Source organism: Bison bison, unplaced genomic scaffold (genome assembly GCF_000754665.1).
Source record: "Bison bison bison isolate TAMUID 2011002044 unplaced genomic scaffold, Bison_UMD1.0 scf7180017864197, whole genome shotgun sequence".
In the NCBI taxonomy this organism is placed as follows: Eukaryota; Metazoa; Chordata; class Mammalia; order Artiodactyla; family Bovidae; genus Bison; species Bison bison.
Genome location: NW_011494769.1, coordinates 2,810,896 through 2,833,056, shown reverse-complemented (window position 1 = coordinate 2,833,056; position 22,161 = coordinate 2,810,896). Strand labels below are relative to the sequence as shown.

The following is a 22,161-nucleotide window of genomic DNA, read 5'->3' as shown; positions in this document are numbered from 1 at the left end:
TTTGGATCAATTTCACTATCATTATTCAGAATTCTTTATCAGGTAGATTCCCTATCTCTTCCTCTTTGGTTTGGTTTGGTGGGCATTTATCCTGTTCCTTTACCTGCTGGGTATTCCTCTGTCTCTTCATCTTGTTTAAATTGCTGAGTTTGGGGTGTCCTTTCTGTATTCTGGCAGTTTATGGAGTTCTCTTTATTGTGGCATTTCCTTGCTGTGTGTGGGTTTGTACAGGTGGCTTGTCAAGGTTTCTTGGTTAAGGAAGCTTGTGTCTGTGTTCTGGTGGGTGGAGCTGGGTTTCTTCTCTCTGGAGTGCAATTAAGTGTCCAGTAATGAGTTATGAGATGTCTATGGTTTTGGGGTGACTTTGGGCAGCCTGTATCTTGGAGCTCCAGGCTGTGTTCCTGTGTTGCTGGAGAATTTGCTTGGTATGTCTTACCCTAGAACTTGGTGGCCCTTGTGTGGTGCTTGGTTTCAGTGTAGGTATAATGGGAGAAAATAATAGCAAATGAAGCAACTGACAAACAACTAATCTCAAAAATATACAAGCAACTCCTACAGCTCAATTCCAGAAAAATAAATGACCCAATCAAAAAATGGGCCAAAGAACTAAATACACATTTCTCCAAAGAAGACATACAGATTGCTAACAAACACATGAAAAGTTGCTCAACATCACTCATTACCAGAGAAATGCAAATCAAAACCACTATGAGGTACCATTTCACGCCAGTCAGAATGGCTGCAATCCAAAAGTCTACAAGCAATAAGTGCTGGAGAGGATGTGGAGAAAAGGGAACCCTCTTACACTGTTGGTGGGAATGCAAACTAGTATAGCCACTATGGAGAACAGTGTGGAGATTCCTTAAAAAACTGGAAATAGAACTGCCTTATGATCCAGCAATCCCACTGCTGGGCATACACACTGAGGAAACCAGAATTGAAAGAGACACGTGTACCCCAATGTTCATCGCAGCACTGTTTATAATAGCCAGGACATGGAAGCAACCTAGATGTCTATCAGCAGATGAATGGATAAGAAAGCTGTGGTACATATACACAATGGAGTATTACTCAGCCATCAAAAAGAATACATTTGAATCAGTTCTAATGAGGTGGATGAAACTGGAGCCTATTATACAGAGTGAAGTAAGCCAGAAAGAAAAACACCAATACAGTATAGTAACGCATATATATGGAATTTAGAAAGATGATAACAATAACCCTGTATGCGAGACAGCAAAAGAGACACTGATGTATAGAACAGTCTTTTGGACTCTGTGGGAGAGGGAGAGGGTGGGATGATTTGGGAGAATGGCATTGAAATATGTATAATATCATATATGAAATGAGTCACCAGTCCAGGTTCGATGCATGATACTGGATGCTTAGGGCTGGTGCACTGGGACGACCCAGAGGGATGGTATGGGGAGGGAGGAGGGTTCAGGATGGGGAACACATATATACCTGTGATGGATTCATTTCGATATATGGCAAAACCAATACAATATTGTAAAGTTAAAAAATAAAATTAAATTTAAATATATATATATAAAAAAATCACTTGCACATTTTTGTATGAACATAATTTAACTCATTTTGGTAAATAACTAAGGGTGTGATTTCTGGATTGTATATGGTAAGGGCATGTTTAGCTTTGTAAAAAGTTAACATGCTGTCTTTCAAAGTAGCTATACCATTTTATGTTTCCACCAGCAATAAAGTAGAATTCCTGTTGCTTAAAAAAAAAAAAAAAAAATTTAAATGTAGGCTGTGTGGCAGAAGGAAAAGAAGTTAAGTTCCACTCAGGTATTTCAAGCTTGATTGAACTATTATAGAAATTGAACAGGGAGAGAAGATTTTGAGGAAAAATCAAGAACTATGTTTTATTTAAAACAATAATTCAGATCAGTCGCTTAGTCATGTGCGACTCTTTGCGACCACATGGACTGCAGCACACCAGGCCTCCCTGTCCATCACCAACTCCCGGAGTTTACCCAAACCCACGTCCATTGAGTCAGTGATGCCATCCAACCATCTCATCCTCTGTCATCCCCTTCTCCTCCTACCTTCAATCTTCTGCAGCATCAGGGTCTTTTCAAATGAGTCAGTTCTTCGCATCAGGTGGCCAAAGTATTGGAGTCTCAGCTTCAACATCAGTCCTTCCAATGAACACTCAGGACTGATTTCCTTTAGGATGGACTGGTTAGATCTCCTTCCAGTCCAAGGGACTCTCAAGAGTCTTCAACACCACAGTTGAAAAGCATCAATTCTTCAGTGCTCAGCTTTCTTTATAGTCCAACTCTCACATCCGTACTTGACTACTAGAAAAACCATAGCCTTGACTAGATGGACCTTTCTTGGCAAAGTAATGTCTCTACTTTTTAATATGCTGTCTAGGTTGGTCATAGGAGTAAGCGTCTTTTAATTTCATGGCTACACTCACCATCTGCAGTGATTTTGGAGCCCCCCAAAATAAAGTCTGCCACTGTTTCCACTGTTTCCCCATCTATTTGCCATGAACTGATGGGACCAGATGCCATGATCTTGGTTTTCTGAATGTTTTTAAGCCAGATTTTTCACTCTCCTCTTTCACTTTCATCAAGAGGCTCTTTAGTTCTTCTTCACTTTCTGGTGGTGTCATTGGCATATCTGAGGTTATTGATATTTCTCCCAGCATTGATATTTCTCTCTTGATTCCAGCTTGTGCTTCATCCAGCCCAGCATTTCTCATAATGTACTCTGCTTATAAGTTAAATAAGCAGGGTGACAATATACAGCCTTGACGTACTCCTTTTCCTGTTTGGAACCAGTTCCATGTCCAGTTCTAACTGTTGCTTCCTGACCTGCATACAGGTTTCTCAAGAGGCAGGTCAGGTGGTCTGGTATTCCCATCTCTTGAAGAATTTTCCAGAGTTTGTTTTCATCCAAACAGTCAAAGGCTTTGGCATAGTCAATAAAGCAGAAATAGATGTTTTTCTGGAACTCTCTTGCTTTTTCCATGATCCAGCAGATGTTGGCAATTTGATCTCTGGTTCCTCTGCCTTTTCTAAAACCAGCTTCAACATCTGGAAGTTCACAGTTCACATACTGTTGAAGCCTGGCTTGGAGAATTTTGAGCATTACTTTACTAGCGTGTGAGATGAGTGCGATTGTGCAGTAGTTTGAATATACTTTGGCATTGCCTTTCTTAGGGATTGGAATGAAAACTGACCTTTTCCAGTCCTGTGAACACTGCTGAGTTTTCCAAATTTGTTGGCATATTGAGTGTAGCACTTTCACAGCATCATCTTTTAGGATTTGAAAAAGCTCCACTGGAATTCCATCACCTCCACTAGCTTTGTTCGTAGTGATGCTTCCTAAGGCCCACTTGACTTCACATTCCAGGATGTTAGCCTGTAGGTGAGTGATCACACCATCATGATCATCTGGGTCATGAAGATCTTTTTTGTACAGTTCTTCTGTGTATTCGTACCACCCCTTCTTAATATCTTCTGCTTCTTAGGTCCATACCATTTCTGTCCTTTATTGAGCCCATATTTGCATGAAATATTCCCTTGGTATCTCTAATTTTCTTGAAGAGATCTCTAGTCTTTCCAATCAATGCTCCCAAGTAAAACACTCAATAAGTATTTGGAGTTGTGGGGGTAGGAGATACATGGGAGAGAGTTTAATGACTAAGGTTTTCACTTTGAGAGCCATTTGCAATAGAGATGATAGAAGGAGTCATGAATAAATATAGAAGGAGTCATGATCCTCAAAGAAAGTTATATATAAAGAGCAGAAGGTCCAAGGGTAGAGCCAATTAATAGAGAAAGTATATACTAGGCATTGGATTAAAAGCTTTATATGTATTATATCTTTTAATACAGCATCCCCCTGAGGACAGGCTTTCCCTAAGCAAATGGAAATTCAGAGAACAAGCAAGTCATCCCAGGTCCCGTGCCCAATAAGTGTTGGAACTATAATATGAACCTAAAGATACTTCCCCCTAGTTTTCTAATTCTGCTCAAATTTATCTCTGTTCATAAATTTTGTCTATCTTTTCCAGTAAATCTCTAATGTATAATTATAGTTTATGTTTAAAGTCCTTGTCTGTTGGGTTCAATTTTTGGTTAATGTGTGGGTCTGTTTCTATTTTGTTTGTTTTTCTCCTGATTATAGTCACCTTTTTCACTTTTTATCTCTTAATTTGTTTTATATATTTTATGGTAGATAATGAATAAAAAAGAACAACAGAGACTGAAGTAAATATTTACTCCAGAAAAGTCACACCACTTCCTCTCTGTGACAGCTAGTCTGAGGTGTTTTTTCTTTTTAGTCTGTTCTCCAGTTGAGGTGAGTCTGGTTTGATTTTTGTTTCGTTTCAGTTTGCTACTTGTTTGAAATGTTTTGAAAGCAGGATAAAGGTTCTCCCTTTGTCAGGGCATGTGATCTATTCTCCAGTGAGTCTAGAGATCTCTCTCTCCCTCTTCCCTCTACCCTGTCCCCGTGTTTTAAAGTCCTTCACCGCTGTTTTGTGCCTTTTTAAGGCCTTACTACTCTCAGCCTTTCTCTGCCTTCTCTCTGGCTTTCCAAGTCTTGGCTGAAATCTCTCAATCTTCCTGCCCTGTCACCACCCCTTGGTACCTTGAAAGTTCAATAGAAAAGACTTGATGGGCAGGTGTTCTCAAAGGGATCTCTGTCTCTCCCCTCTCCTGCCCTGGAGAGGGGCAGTTTTCTGAGGGTAGCCACTGTGTGCACTTAGTTAAGACTCTGAAAAAAAAATTGGCAGCTATACATACTCCCTTGGTCTCTTCAGGACTCTTAATAATCCATCACAGAGGTCCACAAGAGTTTGGCTTTCCACATATGCTGATAGACATCCCACATCCATGAAGCTTTGCTTCTACTCAGTCTGTTCCCCCATTAAGAAAGTGGCCATGAATCTTCACTCATCTCAGAAAAGCTTACCCTGATCTGCTATTGGTTCATCCAGATGCCTTTGCATTCTCAGATCTCTTTATGTAAAACACAAAGGTGTGGTTTTGTAGCTGATCTGGCATATTTTTGGTATTATGGTGACAACATTGTCTGCTTCCACTTTTTATATACCAACTGAAACTATTTAATAAATGTCTTAATCCTTTATATCATACTTTAATGGGAAAAAAGCAACTTGAAAAACACTTTTTTTATTTTTCAATATAGTTTTCTATCTTATGCATTTAAATTATAGAAAGAATCACGATAATTCAGTAAGGAACTAAACCTTAGGAAAGCCTATCCAGTATTTTCAATTACAATGATATTGACAGAGAAACTATCAAAGTGAACTGCAGAAACTGTATTTGAAATGAGGAGGTGCTGGCCTACAATAATACTAATTCTGAGTTGAAACCCAGACACAGAACTGAGATATATCAGAGTAAAGTTGCTACTTTCTATGAGTAGTGTAGATATGAGCAACACTTGCTTACATGTTTTAGAAAAGCAGATTGAACGTCTCATACCACAAATATGTCTCTAGATTCTCCACTTACCTTAACTGACCCCTTTTTCAAAAAATCAAATCACACATGCATGCTAGGTTGCTTCAATCATGTTCAATTCTTTACAGGCCCTTGGACTATAACCCTCCAGGCTCCTCCATACATGGGATTCTCCAAGCAAGAGTACTGGAGTGGGCTGCCATGCCCTCCTCCAAAGGATTTTCCCGATCTGGGGATCGGATGCGTTGGCAGGCGGGCGCTTTATCACTAGCACCACCTGGGAAGCCCAGTCACATGCACACGTCACGCTTTTGTGGTACCAGGTTGTTGATTTCTAACATAGCACTGTGCCTTAGCTAAAGATTCCTAAAGAAAGTGGCTAGCTTAGGCTTTGCTTCTTGAGGAGGTTCTCTCAGGACACCAAAGGGCCTTGGAACTGGCCAAACGTAAGCCAAGAAGGATGGAATTTTTCTGAATACTTATGTCTACTAGAGCTTTAAGCTAATAAAGTTTAGAGAGTCTGCGAAAGACATTCTAAGAATTCATAGGCTACTTCGTGGTTCATCAGCCATAAAATCCACTGCACTCTTGGAATCTGGAACCCATGGATTCTGGAATTCTGAAATCTGTCTGTGTAGAATCTTTCTTGACTTGGAATCTGTGTCCATGCTGGTCAGCGAGTGGTAGAGGGGGAAGAGATTGCACATATTATTTATAGAATCAACATCAATGCTTCATCATTCTGTGGTATTGAAATATAGGGTGCAATATATTTAGTAAGCTTCCAGAGACGAAGGACATTGTTTACTCCTGGAACTTTTTCATCTAGCAAAGCCTGCCCAATAATCACTATTCAGTAAATGTTTTTGGAAGAACTGACTGGTTGAATATTACGGAAATATTCTATGTGAATTGAAAATATCACTGGATTCATCCAAATTTTAGATTTCCTAGTGCTGGTTGGTTTAATATAGCAGTTTACATTATTTTTACTTAGGGACTAACAGAATTACTTCAGTAGGATAACAGCTATGCCAACATTAATTTAACAAAATAATTCAGTTATGCTTTTGTGGTAGATTATAGAAATTTTGCAAAGCTTCAATTATACATTTTCTAATAAAAAGAAGTCTGTGGTTATTAAGATATATTCCCACATAAAAAAAAAAAAACTGACCATAAAGATGAGAGTAGAAGGTTCCCTTGGCAGAAAGTCACTAGAATGAGAAGACCAATGAAGGGAGATGAGCACAGAAGGGGTCGGGCACTAGCTGACAGAACAAGGAAACGCCCTTGAAATCCATACCCCATTATTATTCCTACATTTTTACTGCAAAGCAGACATTAATTTAATTTGGTTTACTACTGTAATCTATTCTTGTTATCTGCTCTCATAATGGCCAGCTGCCATAATTCTGCCTTTCCAGTTCCCTACTTCATGACCCACCATGGTGAAAATTTATCTACTAAGTTTTTGCAAGTTCATATACTAAATGCCACCTCATTTTCTTTCCCTCACTTTTCTTGCTGTTTTGCTTTATAGGTCATTCACATTACCACTGATCCTTAGAGGGAATAGAATTTTCATAGATCCATCCTTTCAATCCCTAAGGGCACATAGTCAATAGATGAAATGTAATGGAGTTGGAATGGTAGCACAACTATAAAAATAACCAAATAAATAAATGTGTAATATTTATGCAGGTAAAACTGAAAACTTAGGCCACAGTCCCAGCACTGGCAGTAACAGAGAACATCAATGGAGTCACCCTTCCTTTGGGCTATGAAGATTTGGGGCTACGAGAGGCTATAAGCAGGAAAAGCTATGAAATTCAGAATGAAGGAGCTAGAATCACAGTGACAAAGCCTCCATGAAAGACCAGAATGATTCTGTTGCACAGCTAGTGAGAGTGCTCCCCAGCTCTGATTCCAGCCTTGCTCCAGCCCAATAAGAGAGGATTTTATTCTCAGTATCAGGATCATTTAAATAACAACTTCTATTTCATGCAAAGCATGGGGTCAGGGTGGGGAGTGGTTGTTTCTTTGCTTATTTTTTTTTTAATTTCAGGCTTAATCAGACAACATTATAAGCTTTTCTTGGAGTTAGACCCTCCCGGGGCTTGTCTGCAGCATTGGAACTTCATTAGATCTTGATATTCCTAGAACTTTACTACTAATAATAGCCTTAAGCATAATAACCATGTTTATGACTTCCTTTTGTTCATAGGCCCAAGGAAAGGCCTTAGATTACATTCTCTTGTCTGAGAAATTTTCTAAACGCATTTTTTCCCCTTCCATATATAGGTCAAAGGGCAGGGAAAGCACAATTTGGCTGCATATATCCTCATTTAGTACATAATGACTTAGTATCTTTCCTCCTTTTGAAGCTAAAGCTAGTGTCAAACTTTATAGTAATCTTTAAGCTTTTTCATTATACATAAAAATATTGGTCCAATATATCTTTTTATAAGGATTTGGGGATTATTTAAAATGCTATGATTTATGATAACATTCTTCAAATGGTTTTTAACAGTTTTTAAACAGAAACATAAGTCATTTTCCTATAGCTCACAATCTGTTTTGGAATTAAAGTTTCTAACATGGATATTTTTTTAGGACAAAATAAGTTAACATTTTTGTTATCTAAATTTTAAGTTTCCTGTTTCTTTCTCTTTTTTTATATTTTCAGCTTTCTAAGAAATATGGAGTCCATGTTTGTGGAGAAGGTGGAGAATATGAAACATTCACTTTGGATTGCCCTCTATTTAAGAAGAAAATAATTGTGTAAGATATCATTTCAGCATTTTCTTACCCTTCCTCAAATTTAAGTGATGGAAGCAACTTAACTTTAAGCTGGAGGCAACTTTTGTTGGGAGAAATAGAACATGTCCTCCAAGTTCACAAACACTCAATTTGTTTAATACCAGTGAAGTCGTCTGAATACCTAAATCAATACCTGACAAGACGAGGCCTTCATAGAAGCCTATAAACTTTTTAGACATTGCACTTTCGTTTACTTGCTGATTATGGCCTGCAGTAAAACTGGTACCTACACACTGACACTTTTATCCTTTCATGAAGTGTGAATTGCCTGTATTATTTATCTTTCATTACAGCTACATTTGATAAACTGCCACATCAGTAGCCTGTGGGTTCCATTAACTCCATCCTCTTTTTCTTTCTTCTTGGCTTTAATAACTTAGAATAGTTATACTAAACAGTTCTCTTCAATTATTTGGGGTTATTTTTACATATAAACTTCTTAAAAATGAATTCTGTTTATGGTGAGTAGTGTGATTTCTTTGCCATAAATTGTTAAACATTTGTGTAGTAAAAGACAGGGACTTTCTTCGGTTGGTTACATCATTACCCATACTCTTAATTGATGTCACTCTTCTCATACGCTAAGAGAGCATTTTATTTGCTTTTCCTACGCTCTTTAGCTTCTTGAAAAGCTTGTCAGAATTATGCTTGATTTCAGAAACCTCATCTGCTAAAAGATTAGAATCTTGGATCGAATGAACCACTTCAGTGTTTTCAACACTGAAAGGTGATTTCTTTGTACATACTAATAATGAGGGAAGGAGTGTTCTAAGAAGTGAAAACAACTTGAGGTGAATTTTCTAAAAAATACCTTTATCTTCAGAAACATAGCCAAGACCTCATCCTTTGCAGTATTTACCCACTCTTGCTTTTCTTGTTTCTTCTAACTTCTTTCCCATTAATAATCATCAACATAACAATGCATTTGGCCGATATGTACCTATTACCTATTATGCCTGAAACATTCTACTGAGCACCGTGGACGTTGGACATAGTTCCTGTCTCCAAAATGGTGGAAGTAAGACACATCTGCATAGAATTTGACACAAAATGGTAAAGAATAAGAGTCACAAGAAAAATTTCACAAATAGGAGGTATTTCTCCTGACTTCAGTGTTTACGAAACAATTCATGATTGAATTGTGCATTAGGTATTGCTTCTGTGAAAAAATACTGTTTTGTTACTCAAGAAGAGCATTTGCATGCTAGGGTGAAATTACAGTATAATGGGAAACTTGCAGTATACTTATTAATATGGGACTAACAAAATTAGGAAAAAAATTAAAAGCACAGTAAGAGAAAAAAAGGCCAAAGAAGAATATTCTTCCTATTTATTTGACAACTTGAGGTCCTGGGGCACCTAGAAGTCTTTATGGACAACCTAGAATTATAAGAAATGTACTGCTTTACATTACATAACCAGAAGGTTTGTTTATAATAGTAAACTTTAGACCTGAAAAATGAATCTTTCATCTTATCATTTTGTAGATAAGGAAACCTCAACCTAACTGAGACAATGTCATGATGGGAGTTTGTCATGATGTTGAAGAGAGGGAAATCGGGGAAGGTATATTGGAACCCTCTAGTGCCAAAATGAGCTGTTCAGTTGAACTGGGTAATCATTTGTTGAGGAGAATGATGTGGGTAGGACTCTGCAGGCTGCTGCCCTGCTCTGTAAGGGTTCTTTAAGAATGGAGGGGCTAATCAGCAATACTGTAGTGTGCACCCCTTAAGAACAGAGGAGGAAGTGCTGAGGATATTTCTTTCTTATCAACTAATCGCTAATCTAAATCTGATGCTTAAGCAAATTCTTTGCTTTCTTTTCTTCATATTTTCTGCCTCACCTCAGCTTCACAGCTTTATTTGAATTCTTTTCTCTAGATGGCCTTCCCATTTATCCCTACTTTGCTAAATCCTTCCATTTTTAAAAACTTTGGTAGTTATTGCCCCCAGTGCCTATTTTCATAACTTAACTCTCAGAACATACAGTAGGCACTAATAAATGTTGAATATCTTTGAATTAATTTTACTTATGATTTGTATATATACTATTTCACTTTTATGCATTTCTTTCTTAAGTTATACTTACAGGTTATAGTAGTTGAATGGAAAAAGAATATCACCCACTATATGCAAAATCTTTCCTTCACTTTAAAAAAAAGAAAATGTCCTTACCATGCTTATCTGATAAGCACTGAATGTGACGATATGAGTGAACAAGCATTGCACATTCTAAAACCATTATGTAAATTATTTCACTTAGAGATAGTTGTCCTTGTGATAAAATTAAAAGATAAGTTTAGACCAGGCAACTAGTTGTTAACAACTGACTATTAATCATCATGGATCCTGTAAGTTGGACTTCATTTGGGAGACAAATTTATGCTATTTCCTATTCTATTTGATATAGTAGTACATTTCCACAATTAGCATATGACTACTTGATTATTAGGAGTCCCCTTTTAAATTTCTGATTCAAAATTTTATTGTTAAAAAGGAGATTACATCTAACAGGAGAAAAAAATAAACTTTTTCATGTAAAATTATTTTATTATGATTGGCGATTGTTTTAAAATAAAAAAACAGAGATTAACTCTCTTGTATAATGAAGGAATTGAGACAAATGGGTGGTTCTAGAAGTTTAGGCTTCCCTGGTGGCTCAGCTGGTTAAGAATCCACCTGCAATTTGGGAGACCTGGGTTCGATCCCTGGGTTGGGAAGATCCCCTGGAGAAGAGAGAGGCTACCCACTCCAGGATCCCTGACCTGGAGAATTCCATGGTCCGTATAATCCATGGGGTCGCAAAGAGATGGACATGACTGAGTGACTTTCACTTTCTAGAAGTTTATTATGAGATATATTAGAGATATATTCCAATTAACATTTTTTAAATCTTGTAGGAAAGACTAGCATACCAGTCTTTGCCTGGAAGTAATTTAGAAAAAATTTTACTAGACCATTTTACAATATACGTTTCACATCAATTACAATGTGCCTACCCACCTCTAGATACAAATTTTTAGGTCAGAAAATGAGTTTTTTCCTGAGGAGCCTTGATAAAAAGAATTACGGCTTAGTCTTTAAGAGAAGAAGATACTTGCAGGTCCTAAAATAATAAACCTATTTTCCTATTGTTTCTTACTTTGAAATATGTATGTATGTGTATCGAAAGTAAGAATTGAAACACAAGAAATATAGCCAATATTTTGGGGGAAAAAAGTAAAAACTAAAGTACCAGTACTGTATTAATGAAAGTGATAATTTTCTTCTTGCTATTGATGAACACATCTTTAATGTCAGTATTTGATACAACCCCACATTTCCATTTGAACTAACAATATTAATATACTACTATTATACAGTTGCTATGTATGGGATGGGTGGATGGATAGAAGAAACAGTGGGTAGGAAGGAGGGATGAAAAGAACTAAATTCAATGATTAAAACATTATGCACTCATTTTCCCCACTCACTCCTAGTTTCTACCGATTCAAGTCAAGACATAATTCAGCCCAGAGCATCCTAATATCACATTTAGCAGTGGGGATGAATCAAGAACTTTCCTTATCTACTTTCTCATGTCTCTCCTATATCACTTGGGAAATTAAAATTTATGAACTAATTTCCCTTGTATTTAAATTTATATAATTATTTTTATTACGCTAGAGGTGCTATATGATGTTATTGGTATATATGTGTGATGATGTTCATCCACTCCAGTGTTCTTACCTTGAGAATCCCAGGGATGGGGGAGCCTGGTGGGCTGCTGTCTATGGGGTCGCACAGAGTCGGACACGACTGAAGCGACTTAACAGCAGCAGCAGCAGCAGCATACATATACAAGTAATATGCATATATGAAAATGTATATATTCAGGTAAAGATAGGTAATTGAAAAATCTGTGTGGGATTTTTGATAGTAAATATGTTTAACAAAGTTAAACTATACAGTAATTTTTTTTATTCAACAAATGAGTGAATACCTAGCAATATATTCTTCTCTGAGCCAGAGGTGAAGTATGGAGGAACAGACAGACAAAGATGAACAAAACGTGGTCCCTCATTGAAAATGAAGACAAGCACAGAAACACATAATTCTAATATAGTAGATGTATTATGAAAGGGCTGTTGGGTTGCAAAGATCCCCTGGAGGACGAAATGGCAATCCGTTCCAGTATTCTTGCCTGGAAAATCCCATGGACAGAAGAGCCTGGTGGGCTACAGTCCATGGGGTCACAAAGATTCAGACACGACAGAGCAACTGAATTTGTGTGCGCGCACACACACACACACACACAAATGCATGACCAGAGCACAGAAAGCAGGAAACTAGCACTGTGTGAGGATGTCAGGCAAGGCTTCACAGAAATGTGAGGATAAGTGTGAGTTTATAGGAGATATCTATGTGTGGTTGTGTTTTCGAGGGGAAGTAGGAACCAAGATCATGGCTGAATCTCAAAAGAAAGTATCAGTTTTTTGAAGTGAGAAGGTGGGGCCTGATCTCATACCTTGAGAGGGAGTCTGCTTCAGATAAGAGAGACTCAGACCTGGCTCAGGTAGCTGCCCTTTTGAAGTTGTAACTGGGGATAAGCCTAACGCAGCAGTGAAAGGGAATGTCGGATCCAGCTGTTTGCTATAGAGAAATCTCCATTCTGTAAGAGGTCGAGGCTGCACTGATTACTTGTATCAGGAGGGACAGAGGAGGAGGGCAGCCAACTGGAAAGCATTTTTGCTGTACTTCAGTTGTTCTTAATTTGGGGGGTTTCTCTGAGGGTACTCCAGCAGATCCTGTTCTGGGTATCAGAAGCCGACAGAAACCAGAGACCCTTGAAAGTTGAGTTTCAACTGACAGTTTATGAAAGAAAAGAAGAGCAATAGTGGCATTATGCTCTTTGAAGCTACAAGCTATTTATTTGATATCTATTATCTATCTTCCAGTTGATTCTGGCTTTGTATAAGAGAATGAAATTATATTAGTCAATTATGGATTTAACAGAATCCATAAAAATCATATTCCTCTTCATTTAGTTCTGTTATATAGTATGATTAGAATGTTATATATTTTCTCTAGAAAACAGTCTTGATTCAAATGTGATAATTATATCAATTAAGTGAGCCATTTGCTGCCAATCTTCTGTTTCTAGTGGGGATAACTGGCATGAGAACGGAGGGCCTGAAACCCTTTCTACTGACACATCATTGGTTTAGGTTAGACATATTTTGGTGTATCCATTGTCAAGGATATCAAGACCAAGCTCCTACATCAGGCATAATTCAGGCTCAGGGTCAGTTTCCAAAGCTGGAAGTAGTAACCCCAAGAGATTGAAATCTAACATAAAAATGAGATCATATACAATAGTAAGAATTTTAATCTATTGCTGAGCCAAGACACGACAGAATGATCTCTGTTCATTTCCAAGCCACACCATTCAATATCACAGTAATCCAAGTCTATGCCCCGACCAGTAATGCTGAAGAAGCTGAAGTTGAATGAACCTACAAGAACTTCTAGAACTAATACACAAAAAAGATGTCATTTTCATTATAGGGAAATGAAATGCAAAAGTAGGAAGTCAAGAAATACCTGGAGTACAGGCAAATTTGGCCTTGCAGTACAAAATGAAGCAGGGAAAAGGCTAATAGAGTTTTGCCAAGAGAATGCACTGGTCATAGCAAACACCCTCTACCAACAACACAAGAGAAGACTCTACACATGGACATCACTAGATGGTTAATACCAAAATCAGATTGATTATGTTTTTTGCAGCCAAAGATGGAGACATTCTATACAGTCAGCAAAAACAAGACTGGGAGCTGACTGTGGCACAGACCATGAACTACTTACTGGCAAATTCATACTGAAATTGAAAAAAGTAGGGAAAACCACTAGACCATTCAGATATGACCTAAATTAAATCTCTTACAATTATACAGTGGAAGTGACAAATAGATTCAAGGGATTAGATTTCATAGACAGAGTGCCTGAAGAATTATGGACGGAAGTTACTGACATTGTACAGGAGGCAGGGATCAAGACCATCCCCAAGGAAAAGAAATGCAAAAAGGCAAAATGATTGTTGAGGAGGCCTTACAAATAGCTGTGAATAGAAGAGAAGTGAAAGGCAAAGGAGAAAAGATATACCCATTTGAATGCAGAGTTCCAAAGAATACCAAAGAGAGCTAAGGAAGCCTTCCTCAAGGATTAATGCAAAGAAATAGAGGGAGGGGGAAAAAATGGAAAGCCCTAGAGATCTCTTCAAGAAATTAGAGATACCAAGGAAACATTTCATGCAAAGATGGGCTCAATAAAGGACAGAAATGGTATGCACCTAACCAAAGCAGAAGATATTAAGACAGGTGGCAAGAATACACAGAAGAACTATATAAAAAAGATCTTCACAACCCAATAATCACAATTATGTGATCACCAACATAGCTCCAGACATCCTGGAATGGACCTTAGGAAGCATCACTATGAACAAAGCTAGTGGAGGTGATGGAATTCCAGTGGAGCTATTTCAAATCCTAAAAGATGATGCAGTGAAAGTGTTGCACTCAATATGTCAGCAAATTTGAAAACTCAGCAGTAGCCACAGGACTGGAAAAGTCAGTTTTCATTCCAATCCCTAAGAAAGGCAATGCCAAAGAATGTTCAAACTACCGCACAATCACACTCATCTCACACGCTAGTAAAGTAATGCTCAAAATTCTCCAAGCCAGGCTTCAACAGTCCATGAACCGAGAACTTCCAGATGTTGAAGCTGGTTTTAGAAAAGGCAGAGGAACCAGAGATCAAATTGCCAACACCTGCTGGATCATGGAAAAAGCAAGAGAGTTCCAGAAAAACATCTATTTCTGCTTTATTGACTATGCCAAAGCCTTTGACTGGGTGGATGACAACAAACTCTGGAAAACTCTTCAAGAGATGGGAATACCAGACCACCTGACCCACCTCTTGAGAAATCTGTATGCAGGTCAGGAAGCAACAGTTAGAACTCAACGTGGACCAACCGACTGGTTCCAAAGGTTAAGGCATAGGTCAAGTCTATGTATCGTCACTGTGCTTTTTTAACTTATATGCAGGGTACATCATGAGAAACGTTGGGCTGGAAGAAGCACAAGCTGGAATCAAGATTGCTAGGAGAAATATCAATAACCTCAGATATGCAGATATCACCACATTCATGGCAGAAAGTGAAGAAGAACTAAAGAGCCTCTTGATGAAAGTGAAAGAGAAGACTAAAAAGCTGGCTTAAAGCTCAACATTCAGAAAACTAAGATCATGGCATCTGGTCCCATCACTTCATGGCAAATAGATGGAGAAACAGTAGAAAGAGTCAGAGGCTTTACTTTTGCGGGCTCTAAAATCACTGCAGATGGTGACTGCAGCCATGAAATTAAAAGACGCTTGCTCCTTGAAAGAAAAGTTATGACCAACCTAGACAGCATATTAAGAAGCAGAGACATTACTTTGCCAACAAAGGTCCATCTAGTCAAAGCTATGTTTTTTCCAGTAGTCATGTATGGATATGAGAGTTGTACTATAAAGAAAGCTGAGCACCGAAGAATTGATGCTTTTGAACCTTGGTGTTGGAGAAGACTCTTGAGGGTCCGTTGGACTGCAAGGAGATCCAACCAGTCCATCCTAAAGGAAACCAATCCTAAATATTCATTGGAAGGAATGATGCTGAAGCTGAAACTCCAATACTTTGACTACCTGATGCGAAGAACTGACTTATTGGAAAAGACCCTGATGTTGAGAAAGATTGAAGGCAGGAGGAGAATGGGACAATAGAGGATGAGGTGGCTGGATGGCATCACCAACTCAATGGATATGAGTTTGAGTAAACTCCCGGAGTTGGTGATGATAGGGAGGCCTGGCATGCTGCAGTCCATGGGGTCACTAAGAGTCGGACACGACTGAGCAACTGAACTGATGAGGCAAGATAGAACCAGGACAGACAAGTATGGAGTAAATAAGCAGGACAACTTAACTAGGGTTAACAAGGCAGAGAGGCAAGTGGTAAAACGCAAGAGGTCTCCTCTTTGCTTTCTTTTTCTCCTCCTTTTGTTGTTTATACAGGGAGGCATCTTTTGGTTTAGGTAGTCTGTGAAGACAGATTATTACTTTCTTTAATGATCACAACTCTTTAATGATTTTATTTCTACTGTAATGTGTTACTTTTAATATCATAGAAGCCCATTTTAATTTTAAAGCACTAACAAGATTCATATTTGATACAAAAGGTTCATGAATGGTATCATCAGACTGCTTTTTCTCTATCTCTGATTTTCATGTGAAAAGTAAACAGATTTTGCTCATGAAAATTTAATATACTGGATCCTAGTATTTTGAGATTTCTTCTATTGTCACTAAATAACTTTACAAACACTGATTCAAAATTATTTTATATAAATGGAAAAGATGCAAAGTAAGAATCTATTTCGCTGAACCACAGTGGTTAAAATGCTAACAATGTACTAGTATGAACACTGCAACTAGTTCCTGAGGCTTTAAAAAGAGATGAGCAATTTCTGCTTTTAGAGTTTCAATTAAAATGCAAAAACACTGTTTCTTAATCAACAACAATAAAAATAATTAGTTATTAGAACTTCACACATAATCTTATTTATTTACATGTGCTTTACAGGGTATCTTTGATAAAAGTTGATTTAATTTACGTGTATCCATATGGTGCCAGCAAGCAGTTCATACTATTTTACCTGAATGTGGTAATTGCTATGTCAGACAGTCAATTTTAATAGCAATGATATTACAGTGTGAAGAGTTCATCTAGAGCTTAAAACCATCACCAGTACTGCTTTTGTGAAGGATAATTGAGATTTTGTGTGAAACACTGAATGAATTACCTCTTGAAAATGAAAAGAATAATGAAGATAAAGCCCTATTGTTTAATGGTTAGCCCATACCAACCAAGTTTGTGGAAATGAAATTGAATAGAGGCTTCAAGCTGTAAAACTGTTCAGAGAGCTCTGAGTGAACCTGAAAGTTGAACTGTGTGTCCTCATAAAGATGAAAGCTTCTTTACTTACTCTTGAAAGTTTAGTTCTCTCCATCTTTTACCCAATTAAATATTTAATTATTAAAAGTAGATGTTAATCACTAATTGTGAAGTAAATACGTATACAGTAGTATTCCAGTAGAAATAAATGAGGATTTTTGGTCTTTTCTAGTCACTAGTAGGCGTTAGTTTGCCACAAAACAGATTTTGCATAGTATATAAACTAATTATAATTTTTATTTTATTTCAGAGATTCATCAGAAGTAGTCACACATTCAGCTGATGCATTTGCACCTGTGGCTTACCTACGCTTTTTAGAATTGCACTTGGAAGACAAGGCAAGTAATCTAAAATTTGCAGTGATTTAAAGTGAAAATTGGGATATGTGCATTGTCTCTATGTATGTAATTCTGTAACAACAAATGAAAGGCAAAAAATGATTTTTTTCAGATCCTCAGTCAATAACTAAGAATTTTTCAACTGTTTATGATTCTGAGAGCTCTATATGATATAAAAGACATTACATTTCTGAAGAGTTTGTAGTTCATCTGAAAAGGGAATCATATATACATTAATCAAGGAGAAGACAGGACAATGTATAACCAAATATTAAATCATGTAGTAAATTAAGAGTTAGGTTGTTGAGCATTTGCTGTAGGGGAAAGGTTTGAGGATAAATTGAATACTCATACAAAATTTGAGGAGAATGAGAAATTAAAGCTGTTCCAAAAATAAACAAGAGAACAGACGTACAAATAAAAGATGGAAAATTAAGCAAAAACTATGATAAAGAGTTTTATTTTAAATATATTGTCAAGATACAGCAGGTTTATTTTTAAATGTTTTGTAAAGTAGTTAAGGTCTAGATTAGACCCTTTGATTAAAAGTTCTGCTCCTTAAGACATAAAGGATTGGGAAAAGGCTTCTGCATCTTTCGTGTTCTATCACCAAGTCTTGATGCACACCCAGAGTTTTATATATATAATAGATAATCTGAAGAATCAAGAAACTCAGTGATCGGCAAAAGAAGGAGAAAAATGGGAACCCCAGAAATCTCTTAATCAGGAGGAGTTTCCAAAAGTAGAGAATGATATTTGCTGTCATTTCTCCAGAAAAATTAGGATAGACAGAGTTGAAAATAGATCATTGAATTGGGCTGAAAGGAGGCTATTTCAGTGACCATTTACCCAGAAGCTGGTAACCCTGGAGACAGTGAAGCTAAACTGTCCAGACTTCTTCCAGATCCAGATCCACGGAAAGAAGCTTCTTATTTCAGGTCTCTGCTACTTTCGCTGCCATGTGCATACACACAAAAATCAAAAGCACCAAATTCTGGTTTAGATACATTGGCCGTGATACCTTCAGCTCTACCTAAATAGCTCATTATTCACACTGTTTGGATATTTCGTTAGTCTTCACTGACCATTTGCCCTCTTTGGGAAAACAATGTTACTTCTGTGAGGTACAATACTCGTTGACACTGAATAAATATGGTGTGTTTCCTTTGTTTTTTTAGGTGTCCCCAGTACCTGACAACTGCAGAACATCTAATGATATACACAACTCTTGAAAAACATTTTTTGTTACTAACCTGCTATTTCTATTTAAATTTAAAAATTACATAGCATTGTCCTAATTATTTTATGCCACTTTTTCTCATTACCCTTTTTTTTAATTCTTAGAAATATTTACTTTATCAGAAATTAATAGAACCATTGACTGGTTAACACATCCTGTGCATCATCTCTGATAGATTTTTCTTTTCCCTTTTACTTCATCTGCAGTCCTCATTTTCTGCTCTCATCTCAGCCAATGATATGATGCAAAGGCATTTGAAAATGAAGATGAAAAGGCAATCACTATATTTAGTTAATCACATTTACTGGGTGTCATCATTTTTGTTTTGCATATATTCATTGCTTCAACATTACTGGACAATTAGGAAGAATACCATTAGCTCTTATTGGTTATTTTATAACTGATTAAAAACATGCAGTTTTTCAGCATTACCTATGTTGACTTCAGGCTGTTTTTTGAACTCACAGAAAAATTGAACAGAAGGCATAGAGAATCCCCACACATGCACAGTTCCCCCGAACTATCAACATCCCCCACCACAACAGTACATTTGTTACAATCGAGGGATTTACACTGACACATCATTATCACCCAAGGTCCATAGACAATTCACTCGGTATTGCACGTTCTGTGGATGACACGTATCCATCATTAGACATGCCATACTGAGGATGTCCACTGCCCTAAAACACCTCTGTGCCCCACCTTTCATCACTTACTTCCTCCATCTCCTGGCAACCACTGATCTTTTCATCATCTCTCTAGTTTTGCTTCTTCCAGAAGGTCATATAGTTAGAATAATACAGTATGTTGCCATTTTTAGATTGGCTTCTTCCCCTTAGTAATATGCATTTAAGGTTTCTGTGTGTCTTTTCATAAGTTTTTAAGTGCTTAATAGTATTCCATTGTCTGGACATACCATGATTTATTTATCCATTCACCTACTTAAGAACATCTTGGTTGCTTCCAAGTTTTGACAATTGTGAATAAAGCTGCTATAAAACACCCATGTGCAAGTTTTTGTATGGACATAACTTTTCAACTCTTTAGGGTAAATGCCAAGGAATATGATTGCTGGATTATATGATGAAAGTATATTTAATTTCACAAGAAGCCATCCAACTGTCTTCCAAAGTGTCTGTACCATTTTGCATTCTCATCAGCAATGAATGAGATTCACTATTCTCTATTCCTATTCCCTCTATTTGTTCACTATTTGTATTCCTCTGCCTCCTTGTCAGCTTTTGATATTGTCAGTGTTTTGGACTTTTATCATTTTAATAGGTGTGTAATAGTATCTCATTGCTGTTTTAATTTGGATTTCCCTGATAGCATATGATGTGGAACATCTTTTCATATATTTTATTTGCTATCTCTGTATTATATTTGGTGAGATATCTGCTTGGATCTCCTGCCCATTTTTTATATGAACTCTGTTTTCTTATTATTGAGATTTAAGAATTTTCTGTATGTTTTGGAAATAATTCTTTATCAGCTATGTCTTTTGCAAGTACTTTCTTGCAATCTATGGCTTGTCTTCTCATTCTTTGCCAGTAACTTTGCCAAAGCAGAAGTTTTTAATTTTAATAAAGCCCAGGTTATTATTTCTTTCATCAATTATGTCTTTGGTATTATATCTAAAAGTCATCACCAAACCCAAGATCATCTAGATTTTCTCCTATTTTATCTTCTATGATTTTTATACTTTTGCATTTTACATTTGGGTCTGTTATTCATTTTGACTTTATTTTTGTAAAAGGATATAAGGTTTGGGTCCGGATTCATTTTTTCATGTGTGGATATTTGGTGGTTCTGGCATCATCTATTGAAAAGATTGTATTTTCTCCATTATATTTCTTGCCCCTTTGTCAAAGATCAATTGACTATATTTGTGTAGACATAATTCTTAGCTCTCTATCTGTTTCATTGATTTGTTTGTCTATTCTTTTGCCAATACCACAATGTCTTAATTACTATAGCTTTGTAGTATATCTTAAAGTCAGATAATGTCAGATTCTGATTTTGTTCGTCTTCTTCAATATTGTATTGACTATTCTAGGCCTTTTACCTTTCCCTTTAAGCATTAGAGTCCATTTTTTATATCTACAAAATGACTTGGTAAGATTTTAAATGGAATAACATTGAATCTATTGATCAAGTTGGAAAGAACTGACAACAGTATTGAATCTTACTATCCATGACCTTGGGGTATCTGTTTACTGTATTCTTCTTTGATTTCTGTCATCAGAGTTTTATGTATATATGTATATGTATATATGCTTGAATATCCTTTTTATTTTCATCATTCTAACCTAATATGTTAAATATTGCCTCCTTGCAACTTTTTTTTTTGCAAATGACAGACATCAAGGTAGCATTCTTAGTGTGAATCAGGAAAGAAAGAAGTAAGAGTTCCTTTTCCAGAAATTGTATTATGTATCAATGGCTTGAGTAAAGCACTGACCAAGTCAGCAGCTCTACCCCTGAGCCCACTCAGGTAGTAGAGAAGGGGATTTTATAGAATGAAAACAAAAGTGTCGTTAACAAAGGAAAGATGATTAAATGCTCAGTTCAGTTCAGTTCAGTAGCTCAGTTGTGTCCGACTCTTTGTGACCCCATGAATTGCAGCACGCCAGGCCTCCCTGTCCATCACCAACTCCTGAAGTTCACTCAAACCCATGTCCATTGAGGTGGTGATGCCATCCAGCCATCTCATCCTCTGTCGTCCCCTTCTCTTCCTGCCCCCAATCCCTCCCAGCATCAGGGTCTTTTCCAATGAGTCAACTCTTCGCATGAGGTGGCCAAAGTATTGGAGTTTCAGCTTCACCATCAGTCCTTTCAATGAACACCCAGGACTGATCTCCTTTAGGATGAACTGGTTGGATCTCCTTGCAGTCCAAGGGACTCTCAAGAGTCTTCTCCAACACCACAGTTCAAAAGCATCAATTTTTGTGCTTGCTCCAGCAGCACACATACTAAAACTGGAAGGATACAGAGAAAATGAGCATGGTCCCTGTGCAAGGGTAAAGGAAAATTCATGAAGTGTTCCATATTTTTGGAATATTACTCATATTTTTGGAATATTCCTAAAAATAAAAAAAATGGGTCATTTGTAATTATATAGTTGAACTTGACAGTCATATAGAAAAGTAAGCCAGAAGGATAAAAACAAATATTGCATATTAATATATGTATATATGGAATTGAGAAAAATCCTACTGATGAACCTATGTGCATGGCAGGAATAAAGACACAGATGTAGAGAACAGAT

General features: G+C 37.1%; 1 protein-coding gene across 2 annotated transcripts in view; it reads left to right on the top strand.

Moving 5' to 3' along the window:
* The window catches only part of DPH6 (diphthamine biosynthesis 6), a 192,079-nt gene extending 170,954 nt beyond the window's left edge, over positions 1–21,125 (top strand). Inside the window, exons 8-10 of one of the 2 annotated variants that reach the window (XM_010844190.1) lie at positions 8,158–8,252; positions 17,563–17,650; positions 18,829–21,125. In XM_010844190.1, the coding sequence (XP_010842492.1) occupies positions 8,158–8,252; positions 17,563–17,650; positions 18,829–18,882 (237 nt within the window). In that variant the 3' untranslated portion in view covers positions 18,883–21,125. The remainder of the gene's footprint in view (positions 1–8,157; positions 8,253–17,562; positions 17,651–18,828) is intronic. The other variant, XM_010844191.1, reaches the window with a different exon arrangement.
* The last annotated feature ends 1,036 nt before the right edge of the window (positions 21,126–22,161 follow it).